The 26543-nt window shown below is 41.8% G+C and overlaps 1 protein-coding gene across 1 annotated transcript in view; it reads left to right on the top strand.

Annotated features, from left to right (window-relative positions):
- Positions 1 to 264: 264 nt before the first annotated feature.
- The window catches only part of SGPL1 (sphingosine-1-phosphate lyase 1), a 63430-nt gene continuing 37151 nt past the window's right edge, over positions 265 to 26543 (top strand). Inside the window, exons 1-3 of the mRNA XM_058187915.1 lie at positions 265 to 455; positions 18351 to 18516; positions 26431 to 26498. Coding sequence (XP_058043898.1) covers positions 453 to 455; positions 18351 to 18516; positions 26431 to 26498 — 237 coding nt within the window. The 5' untranslated portion in view covers positions 265 to 452. The remainder of the gene's footprint in view (positions 456 to 18350; positions 18517 to 26430; positions 26499 to 26543) is intronic.

Here is a 26543-nt window from a genome sequence, read left to right as displayed (position 1 = left end):
TGCGCCTTTTTTTTTTTTCCTTCCCCGGGCCGGCCGGCTGCGAGCCCTGCAATCGTCAAATCTCAGCCCGGCTGAGGTGAGCCCTTACCTCAGGGCCCGCCCTCTCTCTCTCTCTCTCTCTCTCTCTCTCTCTCTCTCTATTCCGTCCAATCGCCCGCGAGGATTTGAAGAGGGGCGGAGCCGTCCGCGGGAGACTTTTTTTTCCTTCGCCCTTCCAGCCCCGCCCCCCTCCCCTGTTCATTCCATTCCAAATTCCCCCCCCCCACCGCCCCGCTCAGCTCCGCCGTCTCAGAGACCCAGGCGCTCTCGTTGGGCGGCCGCGAGGAAGGTAGAATCGGGCAGGCCCGGGTCGGACGCTTTGGGGACGGGAGCCGCCATCGACCGCCGACCCCGCTCTCGGGCTACGCCACGGAAGGAGGAGGAGGAGGAGGACGGGGGTGATCTGGGGCGCCATGGTGAGTTCCTCCAGCAGCCCCAAGACTTTGATTTCGACTTTGCACTGCTTTGAGCCCGGTTGGGTGGAGCGGCGATGCCGCGGGAGCGGGACCTTGTTTGCACCGCGGTGGGGTTTGCGCGGAGCTTGCAATCCGGCACGCGAGGATGGCTAGCGGTGTGGGGGGGTTTAGAGCAGGGGTCTCCAACCTTGGCAACTTTAAGCCTGGCGGACTTCAACTCCCAGAATTCCCCCAGCCAGCTTTGGTGGCTGGGGGATTCTGGGAGTTGAAGTCCGCCAGGCTTAAAGTTGCCATGGTTGGAGACCCCTGGTTTAGAGGGACCGAACGCTTAATCGGTCCCGGATCTCTGGGGGTTTTCTTTTTTTTTTCCCTACCCCCACCCCGGAAAAAAAAAATGGGATAGAAAGCAAAATAGTCGCTCTTCCTGGGTCAGATAAACTGAATTTATTGGACTTACTATTTTATTATTATTTACTTTATTCATTAAAAATGAAACTCAGGTCAACTGAACCTTCAAAAATACATCACAAATAGCGTTGACTGGATGTATTTTTGAATGTTCAGTTGACTGAGTTTCATTTTTAATGAATAAAGTAAATAATAAAAATAATATATCCAATAAATTCAGTTTATCTGCGACTGTTTTGCTTTCTATCCTTTCCCCCCTTATTATTATTATTATATTATATATTATATTATTACTTATTAGTTTATTTGTCTACTTCCTTGAGTCAAATGAAAAAAAAATGCCACAGGGCACTGCACACCAGAACAACTAGACACAAGGACAGTTGTCCCCCCCGCCCCCCAATGCTGTCACTTTGCTAAGCAACTAATTCCCACAACACTCAAACTTATTTAATAAGAGGGCTGTGAAAACATCTACAGACCCCTCACATCCTGGACATAAATGGTTTCAACTTCTACCCTCAAAATGACACTACAGAGCACTGCACACCAGAACAATTAGACACAAGAATAGTTTTTCCCCCCGAATGCCATCACTCTGCTAAACAACTAATTCTCACAACACTTAAACTATTTAATAAGAGGGCTGTGAAAACATCTACAGACCCCTCACATCCTGTACATCAATTGTTTCAACTTCTACTCTTAAAACGATGCTATAGGGCACTGCACACCAGAACAACTAGACATAAGGACATTTTCCCCAGAATGCCATCATTCTGCTTAACAACTAATTCCCACAACACTCAAATAATTTACTAAAACTGTATTACTATTGTTCTTCTCATCCTTCCTATTACCTATCTCCTCCCACTTATGACTGTAAACTTGTTGCTTGCATCATTACGATTTATATTGTTTTATTTAGTTTGCTAGTACAGTATGATTTTTGTTGATTGCTTATTTAGTAACCTATGACCGTCACTAAGTGTTGTATCTTATGATTCTTGACGAATGCATTTTATTTTTTCTTTATGTACACGGAGAGCGTATGCACCAAAGACAAATTCCTTGTGTGTCCAATCACACTTGGCCAATAAAGAATTTTATTCTAAATAGCGTGGAAGGAATCCTGTTGCTTTTCCCCAAATTAAATGGGGGATTTTAAGCGCGAATCCTTTTGGATTTGGTTGATGGTTCAGGCTTTGTAGCTCGGGATTTCTCTTCTATCCTAAAATGTTTTCTCCCACCTTGCCTTACTCTCCACGGTTTTCTTTACAGATGGTCCTCGATTTGCAACGGTTCATTTATGACTATTTAAAGTAACAATTGAAAAAAGTGACTTTTGTGACCATTTTTTCACACTTAGACAACCATGACAGCATCCCCAATGGACACATGATCAAACTTTGGATGCTGGGCAACTGATTTGTATTTATGACGGTTGCAATGTCCCAGGGCCATGGGATCACTTTTTGTGATTTTTTTTTTTTTTTGGGACAAGCAAAGTCAATGGGAAAGCCAGATTCACTTAACGACCCTGTTTACTAACTTAAAAGCTACCGTGATTCACTTAACAACTGTAGCAAGAACGGTCATAAATTGGGGCAAAATTCACTTAACAACTGTCTCACTTAGCAACAGAAATTTTGGGCTCAGTTGTTGTAAGTTGAAGACTGCCTGTAATTTTTTTCCTTTATATTTATCCCTTTAAACAGTATATTATTTCAAAGCCAGGTTTCCCCAAGGGAAATTCACTAATAATCTTTAGTAACATTGAAAGGCAAACAGACTTCGGGAAAACTCCGCTGTTTTTGGCTTCAGACACCATTAGATATGTTGTTACTGCTGCCAGTTATCTTGGCCAGTTGGCATTGGCAAACCATCGGAAAGGATTTTCACTTGCACGTTTCCATGTGCTTCCGTCAGCCGTCCTGTACGGCAAGTATAAAAAGATGCCATTGACTGAAAGACTCTATTCCTATGGCTCAGGAGACGTGGGTCACATACTCCGTTGTTCCTTTTACACAGAAAAAAAAATATATCCTTCCAATAATTGCTAAATATCCTGGCCGTTCCGACACTGCTTATCTCCAGTGGCTGCTTAAGAATGAACAGTCCATAACTACAGCACAGGTGACGAGATTCTGCACAGCAGCACCAGGGATTCGTCAGAAACACATATCTAATCCACCATAACTATTTTATACAACAAATGCGGCAAACCCTTTGCACTGCTTATTCCTTTCCCTTTTAGTATTAAACTGACTACGCACAGATTATGAATTGTAAAATTTTAGTATCGTTAGACCATGTGTAATTGACAGACTGGATTTTATGATGAGAGTTTATCTGTTATTTATTATTCTATTCCAGAATTTTTAATTGTATATTTATTGAGTGGTTTTTATTTGTTCTCGTCTCTGGTCTACGACTGTAATGAATTGAATTGAATCCCACTAACAACCTAAAATCTCAATATTGGAAAGTTGTCCAGACTCATTTCTGTGTTTAAAAAGATTGGATTTAAACGGGGCTCCTCCTCCACTCTCAGATAATGCAGTTTTTGCTGTGGCTGAGGAACAACCTGGTACTTCCTGTTTCGTGTTTCACCACTTGTGAAACAAGAAGCAGAGGTCTTTGGCTAACCACGAAATGGAGAGATTGAGAAAAATCCTTGAAATACATTCATTTTTGTTAAACGTTGTGGTGAATGTGATGTCAACACACAATTTTGCAGTACTGTAAATTGACATTCCTCCCTCTAGAGCAGGGGTCTGCAAACTTGGCTCTTTTAAGACTTGTGGACTTCAACTCCCAGAGTTCCTCAGCCAGCTTTGCTGGCTGAGGGACTCTGGGAGTTGAAGTCCACAAGTCTTAAAAGAGCCAAGTTTTGCAGACCCCTGCTCTAGACGTTTGGTTGAAAAGTCGAGAGGAACTTCACGGGGAAATTCCAAGGCAATGGGGTGGAACGTTTTTCAATACAGAAGGTTTCTCATTTCAGAAGTTCTTTCGTAACTAATGGATGCTAATTATAAATACATTATTGTGCACCTTTGGCAGTTTTGGCTAATTGTATTGAGATGCATATTTTTCCAGTTGCGTACTGAATAATACCTACATCCATCAGATTAATTTGCCTAGAAAAAATATCAGTTCACATGGTATCGAAAGTCATCTTTACTTAATTAGAAAACTGTTGTGTCGGGAGATTGTGGAGGCAGGAGACAAGTCGTGTGAAACAACAGCGCTTTATTATATGGTGTGAACCTAGCAAAAGATCCATAGGAGAAGCTCTCCTTATATTCTATTCTGGCTGAGGCACCAGCCAATCGTTAACGTGCATTTTCCCTCCAAAAGTTCCCTCCAAAAATCAGATACATTACAAAAACTGTTCTGATTAGCTTAATAATTGTGGATCTGTATCTTGGTATGTTTCTTTTTCCATAGGGATGTGAAAAACATAGAAACTGGTCTTATTCCTTCCTTTATTCTTAAATTTTCTCCCCATATTATAGATATTCTTCAACTTATAACTGTTCCTTTTGTGACCATTTGAAGTTACAATGGCATTGAAAAAAGTGACCCTCTTCACACTGTATCCCCATGGTCACATGACCAAAATATAGACACTGGGCAACTGGTTCATATTTACAAAGATTTTAGTGTCCCGAGGTCACGTGATCACCTTTTGTGACCCTTTGACAAGCAAAGTCAATGAGGAAACCAGATTCACTTAACCACCGGGTTACTAACTTAACAATTGCAGTGATTTACTTAAGAACCGTAAGGGACGTGGTGGCTCAGTGAATAAAACGCTGAGCTTGTCGATCGAAAGGTCGGCAGTTCAGCGGTTCGAATCCTGAATGCCGCATAATGGGGTGAGCTCCCGTTCCTTGTCCCAGCTTCTGCCAACCTAGCAGTTCGAAAGCACGTAAAAAATGCAAGTGGAAAAATAGGGACCACCTTTGGTGGGAAGGTAACAGCGTTCCGTGCGCCTTTGGTGTTGAGTCATGCCAGCCACATGACCACGGAGACGTCTTCGGACAGCACTGGTTCTTTGGCTTTGAAACGGAGATGAGCACCGCCTCCTAGAGTCAGGAACCACTAGACATAAGTGCGAGGGGAACCTTTACCTTTTTACTTAAGAACTGTGGCAAGAAAGATCATAAAATGTGGCACTTAACTGTCCTGTTTAGCAACAGAAATGCTGGGCTCAATTGTGGTTGTTAAGTTGAAAACTACTTGTATCAGCATTTTGAAATCCCAGTGAAAAGTAATTGCGTACAGCTGTTTTATGCCACACTGCTGTTTCTCCAAGTGAGTAAGCCTTGTAAATGCTTAGTGTTGATAGAATACAGAGAGCACAGTTTAACTTGAGTTTCCTGGAGAGAAGCTGATATATTAGGAAGGTATTTAACTACAGATTAGGGTTAAGGTTTGGGGTCTTGTTTTAGTCCTTCTGTGGGGAACTATTAGAAAATCATGTATAACTTCCTCGCGATCCATGACGAAGAATAGGTTAGATATAGGTGGATCAAAGTACATGGTTTGAGATGTGTGCTTGGTCTGTTGCACTTTCCCACCAAATTGGCATGTGCATTCAGAGTTAGTTTGGTGATTAAAGAGGTACAGGTATTCCTCGAGTTAGGAATGTAATGGAGCCTGCCCATTCCATTCGTAACCCGAGGATTCGTGGGAGTGAATCTTGTACCTTGAACGGGATCACTCCCTCCTTTCGCCTATGCATTTGCTAATCAAATGCAAGACTCGTTAAATGCACACAAGCTATTTCAGGGCGGGGAAGGCCATAGGGGGCCTAGTGATGATGGAACAGGCCACCTGCCTAAGACCACTAAAGGTCTCCCTGACCCACTGAAATAACTCATGCTCCCCACAATTGCTTTCCCTCCCCAACCTGCCACGCTGGGTCAATTACCTTATGAAGATGTAGCAAGTGGTCTTATCTCTCACCCGTGTGCGCTCCTCTGATGCTCCGTTCGGGCTTCCTCCTTCCCTGGCACATTGCCGGCTGAAATGAAGCTTCTGAGAGGTGGATCCGCCCCTCAGAAGTTCCGTTTGGGTTTCCAGAGGTCTCGCCTGGCATGTTGCCAGCTGAGGTCTCTGGAGACCCAAACACATCTGCCCCTCAGAAACTCTATTTCAGCTGGCAACATGCAGAACGAATGTTGAAAGAGCCTCTGCGGTTGTTTGTAAGGGAGAACAACTGCCGTGGAGCTCCAAGATTCATAGTTTTGGGACTTCTTCATAAATGCTATAGGGTGCTTATCACGTAACTTGGAACGTTCGCTAAGGGAACGCTCGTAACCCGGAGATTACCTGTATAACAATTAATAGATTGTATTGTAAACTGCCCAAAGTTGCCTCACAGCAAGATGGGCGGCAAATAAAATAAACACAGACAAACAAACAACACTTGACGGTACACAAAACTGAAAGACGTTGGTAAATTCTCCATAGTACTGTATAGGAAAGTGGCTATCACTGCAGAGCTGTTCTCAGAATTAGGCTGAAGAAAGTGTGTTGTACCATTGAATGTCCAGATTCTTGCGGTAATGCAGTGTGTTGCACAGCAAAACATTTAAGTGTTGCCCAGTCCTGTTGTGTTCCTGATACTTGTTGAAAATCTTCTGCAGCAAAGCTGTCTTAAGCCATTTAGAGGGCACACAGGCTGAATAAGGCGGCTCCAAATAAAATATGATATACTTTGCTAATTAGCTATGTAAACGTTGCCTTTCAGTTGCACAATTATGTTTCTCATCATGGTAATTTGTTTCTAAAAGTGCTGAAAAATTATATGATAGGAGACAGTTTTTCATTAACGTCTGCGTGACAGGCCATCATATGACTCTGATTTTTCATTTTAAAAAACTAAACTGTTAGCACAATGATAATTTAAGCTTTCAGAATATATGTGGATAGTGTTGTGAAGCATGATGAGCATCAGGATATGAACCAAAGACATACTTTTTTGAGTGTTGTTTACTGGTTCATATAAAAAGAGAAAATAAATAAAAAGAAAAAATATAGAAAAAGGTATTGCCCCTCTGTAATACCAAGTCTTACAGGGACGCGGTGGCTCAGTGGCTAAGACACTGAGCTTGTCGATCGAAACGTCGGCAGTTCAGCAGTTCGAATCCCTAGTGCCGCGTAATGGGGTGAGCTCCCGTTATTTGTCCCAGCTTCTGCCAACCTAGCAGTTTGAAAGCACGTAAAAAATGCAAGTAGAAAAAATAGGAACCACCTTTGGTGGGAAAGTAACAGCGTTCTGTGCCCCTTTGGCATTTAGTCATGCCAGCCATATGACCACGGAGACGTCTTCGGACAGCCTTGGCTCTTCGGCTTTGAAATGGAGATGAGCACCGCCCCCTAGAATCGGGAACGACTAGCACATATGGGCGAGGGGAACCTTTACCTTTACCTTTTAATACTAAGACTTACATGCATTTTTATGTCTCATTTTACAATTGAAGAAGTCACTTTAACACTGAAGTCACTTTACGTATCAATAGGAAATTAAATTTATAATCTAGTGTATGCAGTCCAGATTTCTAAAAAATTCTGCAGTGATATACTTCTGTGAATAATAATTGGAATACATGATCTTCACAGCGTTAACCAAGGACAATAGCTGTCCTTACCCAGCATAGTATCAGTACTTTACATCATAAAAGCAAGTAGGATCCAACTTCTTCCCAACTGCATATTCTTCAAAAGAGCATGAGTAACATTTCTGAGTCTACTCTCTAATTAGTGTTTTTTGCAAAGTTTGTGCATGCATACAATTGATACTTTGTGTGGATTTTTTAAAAAAAAATGGAAATATCTTTTACTCAAGCAAGCTCTCTCTCTCTCTCACTAGGGTTTGTTGTAAATGTGTAGGTAGAGGCTATTCAGGCAGTGGGGTGGGGAATGATGGACCTTTTATGACTTGTGGACTTCAGCTCCCAGAATTCCATGCTGGCTCAGAAATTCTGAGAGTTGAAGTCCAGAATAGAAGAGAATAGAATAGAATAGAAGAGAAGAGAAGAGAAGAGAAGAGAAGAGAAGAGAACAGAACAGAACAGAACAGAACAGAACAGAACAGAACAGAACAGAACAGAACAGAATTCTTTATTGGTCAAGTGTGATTGGACACACAAGGAATTTGTCTTTGGTGTATATGCCAAAGACATATGTTTATGTATGAGAATAAAATACATTCATCAAGAATAAAAAGATACAACACTTATGATAGTCAAGGTTACTAATAAGCTATCAAATCATATTAGGAAACAAATAAAAAAAATATACCGTATTTTTTGGATATGGATACATATTCCCCCCCCCCAAAAGAGGGTGAAAATCTGGGTGCGTTTTATACTCCAAATAGAGCTTCAGAAAAAAAGTCCCAAATGGAGCTTAGAAAAAAAAACCCCAAACTGAGCTTCAGAAAAGAAGCTCCCAAACAGAGCTTCAGAGGCTTTTTTTCTGAAGCTCTGTTTTGGAGGCTTTCAGAGGCAGAAAAAAAAGCAAGGCATAGAGCCCACAACCAAGGAACCTGTTGCTAAAATTCCCCTCTGGGAACAGCTGATTGGGGGTATTCGGAGAGGCCGATCCACCTGCCAATCAGCTTTTTTCTTATTTTCCTCCCCAAAAACTAAGGTGTGTCTTATACTCCGAAAAATACAGTAAATTGAAAGATACAAGCAACATGGTTATATTAATAAGTGGGAAGCGACAAGGCCATGGTTACCCACCTCTGCTTTAGACCAAAAATTTTACAAAATTCACAGAACCGTCTAGCTTCAGTTTGTTTGATTGAGTATGCGCAATATGGTTTGTTTCTGGAATTACAGATTTTTGACATTCTTTTTCTGCAGACTTGACCAGCCTTGTGAGTCTGGACAGACTAGTTCAATAATGCAACAAGTCTTTTGAAATGTATGTTGTAAAGAAGCAAACTAAAATAGGACTTCATTTACATTTAGCAGTTTCTCACTGTGAGGATAAAATGTCAGTCACGTGGTGTACAGAGTCTTTTTATTTCTGCATAAAAAATAATATTCTGGAAAACGTAAGGAACTTTTGCAAATCACAGTGACATTAAAATAATGGCATATAGGAAACAAACGAAATATTAAAAAGTTATGATATTTATGTGATTACTTACCGAGCACATCTAAATTATATTAGAGTAACTGAAATACTTTTACAATCCCCGAGACCTGTCACAACTTTCGATACCCCCTAATGTTTGGAAATTGAAAGTTTAAAAATTTGACAGGCCCTAAAATTTTTGCATTCCATCATGATGTCAGTGTGCAGATAAAGCTTCCCCCTCCCCCAATTTTTATCTTGATGTCTGATGCAAGCATGTAAATTACAGCATTTTTGTGGTGGATATTGTGCTTGTGTTGAAATTTACTTTGTTTTGCTTCCTCTGGGGGTGCCCACATTGGGAAAAATTCAAACCCCATCTTCTCCCTATTTATGTAGCCATCAACTGCATAATAGAGTTTGATATCGACAAACCATGTGCTAGGTTATGCAGGTAATCCTCAACTTAAGACCGAGCGCTTAGCGGCCGTTCAGAGTTAAAATGGACACCTCCTTCCGTGGCTACTTATAACCCATGTTAGATATTTCAAAGGCGCCTCATTGGGCACCCGCAACTGTTTGCAGTGCCCTCAGTCACGTGATGCTATGTATGGTTTTTGTCAGAAATCAGCATAAACAGCCACAGTGTTTGTTTTAACATCTGATGCAAAAAAGGTTGTAAAATCAGACGTCGTCACATAGTGACCCGTTTAACAATTGTCGTAACTTAGGATCCTAATCCTGGGTTCAATTATAATAATAAGTTGAGTATAGTGGGTAGTTTGAAGATGAAAAAAAAAAGTAAAAGGATCAGCATTTGAAGAGAAAGGACTTTTAAGATAGTCTCCAGAGTATGTACCTTAATAACTGTCTCAAATCTGCTAAATGTATTTGTGTCCTTAAAATATATAATTCTGACACCTCCTTTCTGACTTGCAGGTCCTTTGGTTTAACTATCGTTCATTAAACAGATATTCAGATTTTGACTTTGGTCATGGAAGTTTGAGTTCTTTTTGAAGTAGAGTTTTGTATTAAGAATTAAAATGAAAAACTGAAAAATTAAGATGAAAAAACTGAAGATAGGTATATTGTAGTGGTGATAGGAATAGATCTAGGCCAGGGGGTTGCTGAAATGTTCTGCATTCCCATCCACAATAGCTGTGAGGTGCCGTGCTACCCATCTCTAACATGATTTTTTTCTTATGCTTCTTAATTACAAACTCATTGTTATTTGTAAAGAAGATACACTCCCAAATTTGGTATTTGGATGTTGGAACAAAAAATATTTCATTCACACCAAATTTTAGAATTTCTGCTACTTTAAAGAGTTTCTACTAGTGATCATTTAGCCGTCAGTGAATATTAGTCCCATTTCCCAGGTGAAGCAAAGAATCTTATTAAAGGTCATACACATATTTTTTTTGCAACATTAAGCCCAATTTTTCAACTGTGGCTTGTTGGGTCTAATGTTTTGGGTCAGGTAGGTAGATAAATACATAGGTAGGTATATAGACAGACAGACAGACTGACTGAGTTATGGTGTCCTCTGAGTCAGGCCAAAGGACTCATCCAACAAGTAGAAGGTAAGCACTATCTTAAGATTCAGATAATGAGAGTTCAGATGTTCTCAGGGCACCTAGCTACCGGACTGTACTAGCAACTTTGAAGGATAGAGCTATCTCAGGGGTCAGCAACCTTAAACACTCAAAGAGCCATTCATACCTGTTTCCCACAGAAAACAAAACACCAAGAGCCACAAAACCCTTCCCGTGCCTGACTATTTCCTGAGCAAAACTAGCATATATAGTTGAATTAAACATTCTGTTTCCTTCTGTAACTTTTCTTTTCTTGGATTTATCCACGGTTGGCCTACTGGGAGTCTATAAGCTCAATAAATCGCGTGCCGGCGGCTGTCACACATTGGCGGTTGAGATGCATATTCTGAGCAACGGAGCCGCAGCAGAGGGATGAAAGAGCCACATGCGGCTCCAGAGCTGCGAGTTGCTATCTGCTTAGCTCCTTGGGAAACCAGGATAATCTTGTCTCATGGGATCACATCCTGGATTTAGGTGGAACAGCTGTCAGGACCTTGTCTCCATTGTAAAGACTCCCCCGTGGGTTTCTGCCATTGCATTGCCTATTTTCCTAGACATTTGCCATTGGCTGTCCACCTTCTAGTCCTACTTCTTTCAGTTCCAACTCTTGTTTAGATTCTGTGGACCACTGGGTCTCTGAGCTCTTTATGCTGTACTCTGGGCTACTAGGCAAAATCTCACGATCCCTGTATTTCTCCTGAAGCTTGTAGGCTTGATTGAGTGTTGTACCTGTCTTCCCAGTTGTTTGAATCACATTCCTATGCTTAAACCAGTTACAACTTGTTCACTTTCTGATGGCTTAGCCTAGACCGGGATGGACAACATAGCTTGGTGTGATGCAGATGAGTCAAGCTTATTAAGTCTATAGCAGAGATGGGAGCTTGAAGCTGCATTTCTTAAAGCTATTGATTGCATAGCTCAGTTCTTTACATGCTGGGACAAACTGATTCTCCAAGATGCACTAATGAATTAAAAATGATCGTTCTTTCTGGGAAGGGTAAATAAGATTTAACAGGTAGAAAGAATCCAGTTCAAAGTGACTGTAGTCATATTGGAATGATTGCTTGTTAAAAAGTGCAAGAAGGACAGATTGGAAGGCTAAATCAGGGCAGATGGAATCCTTGCCTCTCTGTATCTGTTTTATATTGTGCAAAATTGCCTGTAAAAAGATTTGGCAATATAATATACGTGGGGCTAATTATGGCGCCAGAGTGCAAGTCAGAGATTTGCTATCTTAGGTAATCTGGTTGAAGGTATGACCTTAGCATGATTTACTGATTAGATCTGGGTAAACCGCCTAATAAGCAGCAGGTGGGACTTTGAACCTCTCTAAAAGGAAAAAAGACAGGCGGTTTTAGATAAAAGGTGCCTGTGCACAAAACAAGACAGATTTACTGGCTGGCTTTCTAGATAATTCTGTTGAAATTGCCTTTTAAGGAACATCAAAGATATGCAGGTGTTTTTTTTTACTGCTGCAGACAAAGCAGATTGGTCTACAAGTGTTGCTAGAAAAACATAGAAATGTAGAAGAAATATAAATGTATTCAAGCCGAATTTGGAAGGAAAGAAAATGAATGGCATGGGGACAAGCCAAGGGATGAAGGCACGGTTGGTTGTAGAAGTTCCAGTTAGCTCTAAAGCAGGGTTCTGCAAACTTGGCTTCTTTAAGACTTGTGTTCAACTCCCAGAGCTTTGCTGGCTGAGGAACTCTGGGAGTTGAAGTCCACAAGTCTTAAAGGAGCCAAGTTTGCAGACCCCTGCCCTAAAGGAATGTTATTGCTTTCAGCTCGTTTTGACACAGATAGTCCTCAACATACAACCATTAATTTAGTGACCATTTAAAGTTAACAATGGCACTGAAAAACGTGACTAATGACTGTTTTCACCCTTATGAACATTGCAGGATCCCCATGGTCACGTGATCAAAATTTGGCCAATTGGCAACTGACTCATATTTATGACAGTCACAATGTCCTGGGGTCATGTGATGCCCTTTTGAGACCTTCTGACTAGCAAAATCAATAGGGAAGCCAGATTCACTTAACAAATGTGTTAATAACTTAGCAACTGCAGTGATTCACTTAACAAAGTGGTAAGAAAAGTGGTAAAATGGAGCAAAATTCACTTAATGACTACCTTGTTTAGCAACAGAAACGTTGGCCTCAATTGCAATCGTAAGTCAAGGACTTCCTGCATTGTGCCTTTTTCCTTAAGTAATTTGGACCACTGTCTAAATAGAACAAGTAAATATCAAGTCCACCGGTCTAATTTACCATATTTTTCAGAGTATAAGATGAAGCTTTGTTTTCTGAAGCTTTTTTTCAGCCTCTGAAACCTCTGTTTGAGAAGCTGGGTGGGGTTACATTCGGAGTATAATCGCACACAGATTTTCACCCTCATTTTGGGAGGGGGGGAAAGGTGCGTCTTATATTCCGAAAAATACGGTAGTCTTGTCCATTGATTGGTAGTGTCAGTATAGGGTTTTGATTGACTTTAAAGTGCCACAGTCCAGGTTTTAGCGCACTTCTTGCTCTCTCTTCCTAATTGTCTTGATTCATCAAGGTCAAAAAGTTTTAAATTATATTTTTCATAGCTTTAAAACAAGCAATAAAAATCTAGGAACTCACTAGACTATGGGAAAAGCAATATGTGTTATTGAATTAAATAAATAGAATGAATAAAGAGGGCTGTAAGCCTCAAGGTGACTTTAAACAATTCAACTAAACAAATTCCTAGACGGGATTTCAGAGTTGTTGAGAGTCAGACAACGTACAAGTTTAAATTAGAATTATTATACGATGAACAACACTACATCAGTAAAACAAAATTGAATGAAGCCTCATTTGTTTATGTAAATACTGACATTAATAGCCCTTTCCCTAATCAGAAATATTTGTCCACTGTCTCATCTAATTTAATTGCTAGCTGACGAATTCTGGGAGTTGAAATCCACAAATCTTAAAATTGCCAAGGTTGGACACTCCTAGTCTAACAGGTTTAAAATTGAATAGTTGACATGGAATATTCATAATACAGGAATTAAGCTTGAAGTTGCATGGAGTAGAACTCTGGACAGCCATCCTACTTTTGATTCCTTCTAGATCAGGGGTGTCAAACTTGAGGGCCGCATCAGGGTTGTGTTTGACCTCGGGAGTGGGGGCGTGGCCAGCTTGACGTCACTCGTGTCGTGGGCACCTGTGGTGGCCTGAGCGCTCTGCCAGCGAAAATAGGCTCCTAAGTGCCGTTTTCGACTGGGACAGCCTCCTGCAACTCTCTGCCAGTGAAAACGGAGCTCCGTGGGCCAGTCCTTAATTGTTTCCCAGGGGGGACCCCGCGGGCCAGATCTAAGCATCCCGTGGGCCGGATCTGTCCCGTGGGCCTTGAGGTTGACACCCCTGTTCTAGAAGCATTGTATTACACTTCCTATCATTCTCAAGTGCTGCCCATGTTGTATGGAAATGTTGCAAATCCTTGTTTCAACACATTTGAAGAGCATGCATTTGGAAAAAGTTGCTTATGCATTTTCTTGTGCAGATCCCAATTAAAGCAAAATACCACACCTTGGTAAGACCTGCTCTAAAATGAGCTTAAGTCAGCTGGAAGTTGTAGAACAGGTTTGAAGAGTAGAATGCACCAACACTAATGTGTGTTTCTGGAGCAAAACTTTCCTGAGAGCTGGATAAAATAGACTTCATTGCCAAAGCTTAGGGAGTACTGTGTAATCATAAAAAGCTATAGAAATAGAAAATTATGGATCTGCTTTTATTGCAGCTCATGATGTTCTTAAAATGATCTTAAAAATAATTTTCTTTTAGCGCAGTTCTTGCAGTAGAGTATTGGTTTCATTTTGCTCACAGATTATAATGATAGTAAATCAGAAACTAAATTGTGTTGACTCTCAAGGTCATCATGCAAAACATCTTGCATTGCATGTTGATGTTATCTAGATTGCAGTCATTTGTACAGTATTTATGAAAACTGGAGGCATATTTCCATGGGGAAAGTTCATTCTTATACAGTTTTAAATATTAAAAAAATTGAAGGGTGGATGCAACCACTTTCTGCTAAGAACATTAAGGCTGTTTAGATTAATGCTCATTTTGGTGACAGATTACACTTTTTGATAGCCTGCTTATATTCTCACACAAAAAAAGTATTTCTAGCTGTCTCCAACTACCTGCTTTTCAAATGTATTGAGGCTCCATATTTATCATTTTCACCAAAGTTGGTCTCTACTTCTATATGTCTGGAAAGTACCCAGTTGAGGAAAGTTGTAGTGCATTTAGTATTTTCCAGAGGCTTGTTCCAGGTACCACTTAAATCAGGAACATAATAAAGTTGATGATTTAATGCCCTCCGATGCTTTCAAAGCTTGTTTGCGGGTATGATGAATTATTCAAGGATTTGAAATCCTCAAACCAGCTTTTCAAGGAGAACTGATGCAAGGAATTGCTTTGTAGTGAATGTGTCTCTACTTGGCAATCATAATTGGAAATTTTTGCAAATCTTTCATATTGAAAGAGGCTAGGTTGATGGATATCCAAGGCACCTTTTAAGTAGCAACACCCCAGCTGAAGTCCTTTCCAAGAGAGCTGATACGATCTCCCTATTCGTTTCAACTCTAATCCAAGACTGTTTGGTTCCCGCAAAGACATGTTAAACCACTTACATATTCTCAAGAAAATTACATGGGTGGATATATATATATAGTATCCTTGAAGTTATCAAAAAGTAAGTTAAACTTAAAGAAGATACTACTTTTAAATATATTGTCACTTTTAAATTTATCTTTAGATGAATGGTACAACTTTTGCTTATCTCTAACACGATCGTTTTATTGTACCTTTTGCCTTGAAGAGGGAGCACTTTGATAAATACATCTATTTTCTGATGCTTCAGTGAGCTGCTTTTGATTCTATACTCCTATTTATTAGGGCAGTGTTTCTCAACCTCAGCAACTTTTAAGATCTGTGGACTGCAATTCCCATAATTCCAGTCTAGCAATAGCACTTAGACGAATGAAGGCAACTATTATAAAATAGCACTTAGACTTATATATTGCTTCATAGTGCTTTACAGCACTCTATAAGCTAGGGGTGTCAAACTCACCACTTCATAGTGTTGTCACATGATGTATTGTGACTTTTTGTCCCTTCGCTAACCTGGGAGTGGGCGTGGCCAGCGTGTGACGCATCCTGTGGGCCGCAAGTTTGACACCCCTGCTCTAAGCGGTTTACAATGTCAGCATATTGCCCCCAACAATCTTTTTCCGATCTCAGAAAAATGGAAGGCCAAATTCATTGAGCCGGTCAGGATTGAACTCCTGGTTGTGGGCAGAGTTAGCCTGCAATATTGCATTCTAACCATTGTGCCACTACAGCTCCTAATACTCCAATATGCTGGCAGGAGAATTCTGGGAGTTGAAGTCCACATGTCTTAAAGTTGCTAAGGTTGAAAAACACTGTACTAAGGTATTTCCTTGAGGATTCCTTGGCTAAGAATTCCGTTTTTTTCCCTGGTTTACTCAATGGACAAGCACTTTAAAGAGCCTGACCAGTGCATGAAGGAGAACAGACCTATTAATGGCCATTTGTCTTGAGGATTGTATGGAGCTTTCAGATTAAGTGCCATTGTGTCCTTCAGGAAGCAACATAACAAGAAAGAGTTATTAAAAACAAGCCTTCATGTTGACTTGTATAAGATGCCTGGTTTTGATGACCCAGGACAAAGCATGAAGGTCACACAGCCAGCTGAGAGTTCAAACTCCCTTTTAATACTTCAAATTTCCCCCCAAACACTCCCACATTCTTCGCAAGTCCCAGAACAAAGTGCACACACACACACACACACACACACACACACACACACACACACACACACGGCAGCCTCTGGCGGCACCCAGTCCAGCAAAACAAGAACAGGAGAATGAGTCCACGAAACAAGGAACAAACAATGAATCCACAAAGTAGGGAACAAGGTACTGAGTCCATGAAGTCAGAAAGAAGCAAGCAGTCCTACAAACTCCAAATGTCTGTACCGGCACACCAAACTCTCCCAATTCAGCGTTTGTTCCCGACAAAAGCCCCTCCCCACAGCGTCTCCTTAAATCTCAGTCTCCTTAAATCTCTGTGCCTTGTGAAGAGGGGCAGGGTGCTCTCCTCCTGAGTCGTCGTGTCAGCCTGCGCTAGTCCCGCCTTCTCACCACTCTCTGTGCTTGGGGATCAGGAGGGGGCGGTCCTTGCTCATCGCCTGAACTCTGTTGCTCCTCATGTTCACTGCTTGACTGTCCCAATCCTGAGAGGCCCAGGGCTGTCCTGACCTGCTCCTCCCCACGTTCCTCCAAAGCCAGTGAAGCCACTCCCTTGATCGTCCTTGGCTCCGGCTTATTTATTTATTTATTTATTTATTTATGTATGTATGTATGTATGTATGTATGTATGTATGTATGTATGTATGTATGTATGTATGTATTTATTTATTTATTTAATTAATTAATTAATTAATTAATTAAACTTTTATACCGCCCTTCTCCCGAAGGACTCAGGGCGGTGTACAGCCTACATTAAAACAATTTATATACACACTAAAATAACAATTAAAAAACTTATTCAATAAAGGCCGAAATTAAATTGACCATATAAAATACCCAATAAAATATTAAAATTGAAAAATTTAAAATTGAAAAATTTAAAAATCAGGCCAGTCCCGTTTGGATAAATAAATAAGTTTTCAGTTCCCGGCGAAAGGTCCAAAGGTCAGGCAATTGTCGTAAACCGGGGGGGAAGTTCGTTCCAGAGAGTAGGTGCTCCCACAGAGAAGGCCCTTCCCCTGGGGGCCGCCAGCCGACACTGCTTGGCGGACGGCACCCTGAGAAGACCCTCTCTGTGAGAGCGCACGGGTTGGTGGGAGGCATGTGGTAACAGCAGGCGGTCCCGTAAGTACCCGGGCCCTAAGCCATGGAGCGCTTTAAAGGTGGTAACCAAAACCTTGAAGCGCACCCGGAAGATCACAGGTAGCCAGTGCAGACTGCGCAGGAGTGGTGTTACTCGGGAGCAACGTGGTGCTCCCTCAATCACCCGCTTCAGATTCAGATTCAGACTCTGAAGGGGGCATGATACTAATGCTGATCACAATACTGTAATACCTAAAGCAGACCTGCAAACCTGCTTTTAGTTCTGACTTGGTGACACTAGAAACCTTTGACAAAGTCACGTGGGCTTCTTATCAATATAAATCATTACAAGACTGAACAAGAGAAAATTAGGTTAAAAGAGGGGAAGTAGAAGGAGTGCGCACTCTCAAAGTTGGGGTTTGAACAGTAAATTGTATTTTTGACACCAGAAGACTGAACTTATTTTGTCAAGTTAAGTTTAATTTAAGGGCCTTGCTTTATAAAGACAAAAGAAAGCATATTTTCCCTTACGAAAATTCTTTCAAAGGGATGTGATACAAAGATTCTTAAAGCTTTGCAGGCTTTTGTTGCAATTCCGGCACCACACAAGTTTTCGTTAATAGTTTGGAACCACATATTTAAGGTATTTAAGTTCCTCAGAAATTCCCCAGCATAACCACCATGTGAGCTTTTATTTGTTTGAAGTGTCTTTTGTCTGGGACAAATTGTTACTCTCGCCAGATCACTTTCTGTTTTTGTGCAGTCGTCTTCTTTTTTTTAAACTTGTCTAGGGAAGTCAGATAAAAATGTTGTCAAAAAAAAAAAAAAGTGAAGATGTAAAGTTTATTCATTGACATTTGGTTTCATTCTGTTTTGTGGTTTGTCTGCTTTCTTCTCCAGGAGACTCTTACTGTATACCACCATATCTTCCTGCAATACTTAAACCAAACAAGAAATGTGGTGAATGAAAAATGCTCTGGGATGGAACCATGGCAAGTCATCGCATCAACAGCTGCTGCTGTCTTGCTGATTGTGAAGTTACACTTGTTTCTTTTCCAGGCAGAAAGTAAGTGTCACATCTCCTTCATGTGAGGAATCCAACAATTCGCAATGCTTTGGGAGTATGTAATGGTGTATAAAAGTATAGTAGTGTAATAGATGTGGTGGCTCAGTGGCTAAGAAGCTGAGCTTGTCGATCAGAAAAGTCGGCAGTTCGGCGGTTCAAATCCTTAGCGCCACGTACCAGGGTGAGCTCCCGTTACTTGTCCCAGCTTCTGCCAACCTAGCAGTTTGAAAGCACATAAAAAATGCAAGTAGAAAAATAGGGACTACCTTTGGTGGGAAGGTCACAGCGTTCTGTGTGCCTTTGGCATTTAGTCATACCAGCCGCATGACCACGGAGACATCTTCAGACAGCGCTAGCTCTTCGGCTTTCAGCATCTTAGCCGCTGAGCCACCACGTCCCTTACTGAGGATAGAAACAGACAAAAATAATCAAGAAAGGTCTTTAAAAAAAAAATCTCTGAACTCAGGAGGTTCCAACCTCAAATTGGCATTCTAAAGGCCCATTATGCACAGACAGTAATAGATTTAAAGATCACGGAATCAGTCAAGGTTCTTAAACCAGGTTGTGCCAACAAATCTATGGAAATGATACAGGGGACAAGAGATTGGGAAACTTTAATTGACAGTCAAGTACACACACACATACACACAATTAACAGAACATGCAAACTACCATACAATATCAATAATTTCACGTTCTGGCAAAATGATATTTGGCATCATCCAACATGCATGAAAAAAAGAGATGCCAGATATTCAAGCTAGCTTTAGATGAAGGCTGGGAACATGAGACTTCGTTTCTGATGCAAGCTGGATAATTGAGAAAGCCAAAGAATATCAAAAATAAGTCACTATATCTGTAATGGCGAACCTATGGCACGCGTGCCACAGGTGGCACATGGAGCCATATCGGTAGGCACGCGAGCGTTGCCCTAAATCAGCTCTGGCGCGCATGCGTGCATCAGCCAGCTGATTTTTGTGCCTTTCAGGCCCATTGGAAGTCAGAAAACAGACTGTTTCCTTGGTCCGGAGGGCCTCTGGGTGTGTGTGGGGAAGACCCATTTTTCGCTCTCCCCAGGCTCCAGAGGCTTTCTAGGAGCCTGGGTAGGGTGAAAACAGCCTTCCCCACACGCCCCTGGAGGCCAGAAATGGCCTGTTTCCTGACTTCTAGTCCCACCCCCCCAAGAAAGACTCTGGTGACTGGGGAGGGTGAAAAATGGGCCTACCAGGCCCACCATGCCATCACATGCCAAAAGCAGGGGGAATGCAGGGGAGTTTCACACATATGTGTGTGGGGTGGGGCATATTGAATTATGGGTGTGGGCACACGCGCGTGACCCCCATCCCCCACGCTCCCCCCTGCTTTTGGCACACTACGGCAAAAAGGTTAGCCATCACTGCACTATATGCTTCAGTGATTATAGAAGGACCGTCAAATGGGTCAGTCATGGAAAACGTGCTTAGAGAAGTGGGAAATCCAAGTTCATCTCATTGTCCTCATGAGACAGACACACACACGAAAAGAGTGAGACAAGGCTGTATACTCTCTCCTTACTTATTCAACCTATATAGATTCAAGATACAGAAGGATCTTGACAGACTTGAACATTGGGCGCTAACTAACAAAATGAAATTCAACAGCGAAAAAAGTAAGGTTCTACATTTAGGCAAAAAAAACCAAATGCACAGGTACCGGATATGTGGTACCTTACTCCATAGTAGTAACTGTGAGAGGGATCTTGGAGTCCTAGTGACAACCATTTAGATATGAGCCAGCAGTGTGCAGCAGCTGCCAAAAAAGCCAACACAGTTCTGGGCTGCTAAACAGAGGGATAGAATCAAGATCACGTGAATGTTTATACCACTTTATAATGCCTTGGTAAGGCCACACTTGGAATATTGCATTCAGTTTTGGTCACCATGATGTAAAAAAGATGTTGAGACTCTAGAATGAATGCAAAGAAGAGCAACAAAGATGATTAGGGGACTGGAGGCTAAAACATATGAAGAACAGTTGCAGGAACTCGGTATGTCTAGTTTAATGAAAAGAAAGCCTAGGGGAGACATGATAGCAGTGTTCCAATATCTCAGGGGTTGCCACAAAGAAGAGAGAGTCAACCTATTCTCCAAAGCACCTGAGGGTAGAACAAGAAGCAATGGGTGGAAACTAATCAAGGAGAAAAGCAACTTAGAACTAAGAAGAAATTTCCTGACAGTTAGAACAATCAATAAGTGAAACAACTTGCCTACAGAAGTTGTGAATGCTCCAACACTGGAAATTTTAAAGAAAATGTTGGATAGCTATTTGTCTGAAATGGTGTAGAGTTTCTTGCCTGGGCAGGGGGTTGGACTAGAAGACCTCCAAGGTCCCTTCCAACTCTGTTGTTATTATGTTATATGTTGAATATATATTAAGGAAAACTGGATTGGAAGAAGTTGAAATGTGGTTTTGAAATTAGAAGAATAAGTATCAATAACCTGTGCTATGTTGATGACTGAAGTCTTATAGCTGAAAATGCAGAGCACTGCAGCATCTAGTCATACAAGTTAGAGAGCATAATGAAAAAGTGAAGTAGTGAAAAAAAATTGGACTGTTTTGTCAGCCTGTTTTCCTTTATAACAATCAACCTTAATAATAGCAGTAGCACTTAGACATATATACTGCTTCATAGTGCTTTGCAGCCCCATCTAAGCAGCTTACAAGGTCAGCATATTGTCCCCAACAATCTGGGTCCTCATTTGACCGAACTCAGAAGGATGGAAGACTGAGTCAACTTTGAACTGGTCAGGTCGTAATGAAGATACTGAAGCAATAGGTAGCTTCTTTCTTTTAGGACTAACCATCAATAACAAAGAAACGATAGTCAAGAAATATCCCGCAGACCAGGACTAGGCAAGAAAACCGTGGAAAAAAGATGGTCGTGTGATGTGTCTATCTACGAATATCAGAACAGTGCAAGCCATGGTAGTCTCTGTGGCACTTAGGGAAGTGAATGTTTGAAGAAGCCACATAGGACAGCGGTCACCAACTGGTGGTCCGTGGACCACTGGTGGTCCACAAGAAAATTTTGGTGGTCCACAGAAAAATTATTTGCATTTTTTATACTGCACTAAATCAGGGGTCCTCAAACTACGGCCCCTGGGATGGATACATGCAATGAACATTTGTGTTGCTGCAGAGAGTCTCCCCCTTTAAGGTCTTTTTGTGTGGGTTGGAGGGGGACAGAAATTCCGACTTGGGGTCTTCGGCCTCCTGGTGCAGGGCTTTGGGTGAAGGCTGGAGGGAAGTGCTGCTGATGGCAAAGAGCCGGAGGACCTTGTTCCAGTGGGACTGCATCATGGCCTGGAACTGGCTGACCATCTCAGCCTGCTGAGTCTCCAGGCACATGTACCTGGCCTTGCACTTCCGCAGGTCTTCCCTCTGCTTGGAAAGCCTATGCTCATAGTCCTCAGTGAAGTGCTTCTACTGAGCCTCCTTCTCGGTCAGGTCCAATTTGAACTGAGCTGTTTTGCTCACTCTTTCTCATGGTGGCTGCTTAGCTCCAACAACTGCTTCAGGTTGGGGCTCTAAGGAGCCCGGAAGGGGAGGGGAGGAGTGGCTGGGAGGGGAGGGGTAAGTAGAGGCTGCCGAGGTGCCTCTCGAGGTGAGTGACATCGAGTTGGCCACGCCCTCCCAGTCACATAACCACCTAGCCACGCCTACCCACCCAGTTATTAGGCAGATCATATTAGTGGTCTGTGGGATTTAAAATTACGAATTTAGTGATCCCTGAGGTCTGAAAGGTTGGTGACCCTTGACGTAGGAAGAATATTGACCTTTTGGAACCTGGATATTGGAGAAGACTTCTGAGAATATTGTGGAGAGCCAAATAAATAAATTAATAAATAAATTGATCATTGAACAAATCAATTCAGAGTTCTCACTGGGAGCATAAATGAGAAGGCTCAAGTTACCTTATCCTGGGCACATTTTGTGACCACCTACCTCACTGGAGAAGGCTATAAATGCTGGGAAAGGTAGAAAGAAAAAGAAGAGGATGAGCAACAAGAAGGTGGATGGACTCAGTGAAAGTGTTAGCGACCGCACCAACAGAAGATCTGAAATATCAGGTTAGATGCAGAACCTCGGAGACAAAATCCATCTGTGTGATTGCTAAAGAGTTGATACTGGCTTGATGGTGCACAATAAACATTGTCAAGAGAGAGCAGGGAGCTTTTGGCTTAAAAAAAAATAAAACATGAACTTATTTATTTTTATTTATTCATATTTTTATACCGCCCTATCTCCCTAGGGACTCAGGGCGGTGTACAGCCATCTAAAAGCAACATAAATATACAAAGTAAAACATTAATCTAAAAAACTTATTAAATAGGCCGAATATTTAAAATAGACATAAATAATAAAACCCCAAGTTAAAACCAAATCTAAAATTTAAACAATTAAAATTTAAAAATCTAGTCCAGTCCTACGCAAATAAATAGATGTGCCTTAAGCTCGCGGCGGAAGGTCCGAAGGTCAGGAAGTTGACAAAGTCCTGGGGGAAGCTCGTTCCAGAGGGTGGGAGCCCCCACAGAAAAGGCTCTTCCCCTGGGCGTCGCCAGTCGGCACTGCCTAGCTGACGGCACCTTGAGGAGTCCCTCCCTGTGGGAGCGCACGGGTCGGTGGGAGGCAGTCGGTGGCAGTAGGCGGTCCCGTAAGTAACCCGGCCCTATGCCATGGAGCGCTTTAAAGATCATTACCAAAACCTTGAAGCGCACCCGGAAAACCACAGGTAGCCAGTGCAGTCTGCGCAGGAGAGGTGTTACATGGGAGCCACGAGGGGCTCCCTCTATCACCCGCGCAGCCACATTTTGAACTACCTGGAGTCTCTGGGTGCTCCTCAAGGGGAGCCCCATGTAGAGAGCATTGCAGTAGTCCAGATGAGATGTCACGAGAGCATGAGTGACCGTGCATAAGGCATCCCGGTCTAGAAAGGGGCGCAACTGGCGGACCAGGCGAACCTGGTAAAAAGCTCTCCTGGAGACGGCCGTCAAATGATCTTCGAAAGACAGCCGTCCATCCAGGAGAACCCCCAAGTTGCGTACCCTCTCCATTGGGGCCAATGACTCGCCCCCAACAGTCAGCCGAGGCTGCAGCTGACTGTACCGGGATGCCGGCATCCACAGCCACTCCGTCTTGGAGGGATTGAGCTTGAGCCTGTTTCTCCCCATCCAGACCCGTACGGCTTCCAGACACCGGGACAGCACCTCGATAGCTTCGCTGGGGTGGTCCGGTGTGGAAAAGTACAGCTGGGTGTCATCAGCGTACAGCTGGTACCTCACACCGAAACCACTGATGATCTCACCCAGCGGCTTCATATAGATGTTGAACAAGAGGGGCGAGAGAATCGACCCCTGAGGCACCCCACAAGTGAGGCGCCTTGGGGCCGACCTCTGCCCCCCCGTCAACACCGTCTGCGACCGATCGGAGAGATAGGAGGAGAACCACCGATAAACGGTGCCTCCCACTCCCAATCCCTCCAACCGGTGCAGCAGGATACCATGGTCGATGGTATCAAAAGCCGCTGAGAGGTCTAATAGGACCAAGGCAGAGGAACAACCCCTATCCCTGGCCCTCCAGAGATCATCCACCAACGCGACCAAAGCCATCTCAGTGCTGTAACCGGGTCGGAAAGTATTTGCAATACTTTGGGAGTATTTAACAAACGAACCTATTAATTTAGACTCTGGATGGATGTGTATTGGTTTTGCTGTCATATTTTATAGAAAATAATTTTCCATACCTGCTCTAGTTCATTATTTTTCTGGACAAGTTGTTGTTCTTTTTTTTTTTTAAAAAGGTAAATTGTTCCATTGCTGTGTAGTTTCTTTCTGCTAATTGGAATTTGAAAGTCTTCAAAGAATTCCTTTTGTAAATTGAGTTTTGCAGGATAGATACCATAGTGGCCAAAATTGTGGAAACCTTTTGGGAAAGTTGTATTTTAGAGGTTTGATGGCTAATAACACTACTTTTTCTTTTTGGGGGGGAGTTTCAGGATAATCCTGTTCCACTGCTCGAATGGCCTGGGAATAGCCCAGACCTTAACCCAATTGAAAATCTATGGAGCTGACTAAAGAAACTTGTTAGTCAGAAACGACCCAGCAATAAAACCCAGTTAATAGAAGCAATCATTCAATCTTGGTTTCACATTAGAACAGCTGCAGAACTTGGTTCACTCCATGGGAAGACGTTGTAAGGCCGTGATTCATGCTAAAGGTTACCCAACTAAGTATTAACTGACATGGTGATAATTTTTGTATATCTCATTTTTTTCTATGGTGATCATTTTTGTTTATCTCATTTTTTCGATGTATTTCACTTTTATTCTGTATATTTTAACTGCTATTCTAATAGCAAATCCTTCATAAAAGTTATTGCATTACATGCTTGATTAAATTATCTTTCCATTGATATATAATTTTATGGTATTCTCATAAAAAAGTGGTGTTATTAGCTAGTTTTAGAAAATACACTTTTCCCAGAAGGTTTCCACAAGTTTGGCCACTACTGTAATGTAAATGCAAACTTATGTGTGTGAGCACATGAAGTCTTCAGTTACTTTCCTTTTTCTCCAAGAGGATATGATGGAGCTACCTATTAAAAAGGATCAGAAAGTGGCCCCAACTTGATTGTTTTAAATTAAATTTTGCACTTAGCAACAGTGGCAAATTCCATTAATTGCCTTCAGCTCCCTTGAGATCATCTTAAAACTGTTTCAATCTCATGGCTAAGCCAAGGAAATTTGGAAAATCCTAAACTTGTATCATTTTCTTGGAGAATCTTTTTTTAAAAAAACGTTTTTTTTATTTTGAAAAGTGATAGAAGGGTTTGTAGATTTACAGGATGTACTACAGACAGTCCTCAACCTATGACCATAACTGGGACCGGAATTTCCGTTGCTAAGCAAGGTAGCTTGCTAAGTGAGTCCCACATGATTTAACATCCTTGGTTTCCATTGTTAAGTGGATCACGGCGGTTGTTAAATGAATCATGTCATGAAGTGAATTTGGCTTTGCTTATCGGAAGCCAGCTGGAAAGATCAACATAAGGACCCCAGGGGTACTGTAACAAACGAAAAGTTTTCAAGCACTTGAGTTTTGATCCATGACTGTGGGGAGGCTGCAACAGTCGTAAGTGTGAGGATTGGTCATGAGTCAGTTTTTTCAATCACTTTGAATGGTTGCCAAACAAATGGTTATAAGTAGAGGACTACCTGGTCATCAGTTTACAGCAGAGGTCTTCAAACTTGGCAGCTTTAAGACTTGTGGACTTCGACTCCAGCTGGCTGGAGAATTCTGGGATTCGAAGTCACAAGTCCTAAAGCTGCCAAGTTTGAAGACTTGGCCGCTTTAAGACTTGTGGACTTCGACTCCAGCTGGCTGGAGAATTCTGGGAGTCGAAGTCCACAAATCTTAAAGCTGCCAAGTTTGAAGACCTCTGATTTACAGGATGGTCCTAAAGGTGTTTTTTTAGGAGGCAGCTGAACTTGTTTTTCTTTGAAGTTGTTTCACTTCTCATCCAAGAAGCTTCTTGGATGAGAGGCGAAATGTCTTCAAGCAAAAACAAAGAAAGTCCAGTTGCCTCTTGAAAAAGCACCTTTAGGACAACCATAACCTGGATGACTGAGAATCTCCATAGACATTTACATGATAGTGGAATATTCTTGTCTGCTCTTGTCAATCTAATTTTAATAGTATCCACAGAAGATTTAAAATGTAAGCCTCATTTTCTAGATACCTACAAATCTGCCTTTCTACCTTTTCTATGAAAGTTTTACACGTTTTTGTAAATGTGTGTATGTTGTGTATCTCAGAGCTGTTTTTTGATAATTTTTCCTTTAAAAATTTTTTTCTTGTTTTTTTCCCTTCCCCTTAGGTTTAACATCACGATTTAAAAAATGGTTCTTCAGACTTATACGCAAGCTGCCCATCATTGGTCGTATTGTAAGTTTTAAGCTGCTTAATAAATTTAAGGTATTTTGAGAATGG

The sequence above is a fragment of the Ahaetulla prasina genome, chromosome 6 (assembly GCF_028640845.1).
Source record: "Ahaetulla prasina isolate Xishuangbanna chromosome 6, ASM2864084v1, whole genome shotgun sequence".
Classification (NCBI taxonomy): Eukaryota; Metazoa; Chordata; class Lepidosauria; order Squamata; family Colubridae; genus Ahaetulla; species Ahaetulla prasina.
The sequence above is the reverse complement of the archived record's forward strand: the minus strand, read 5'-3'. Positions and strand labels throughout refer to the sequence as shown.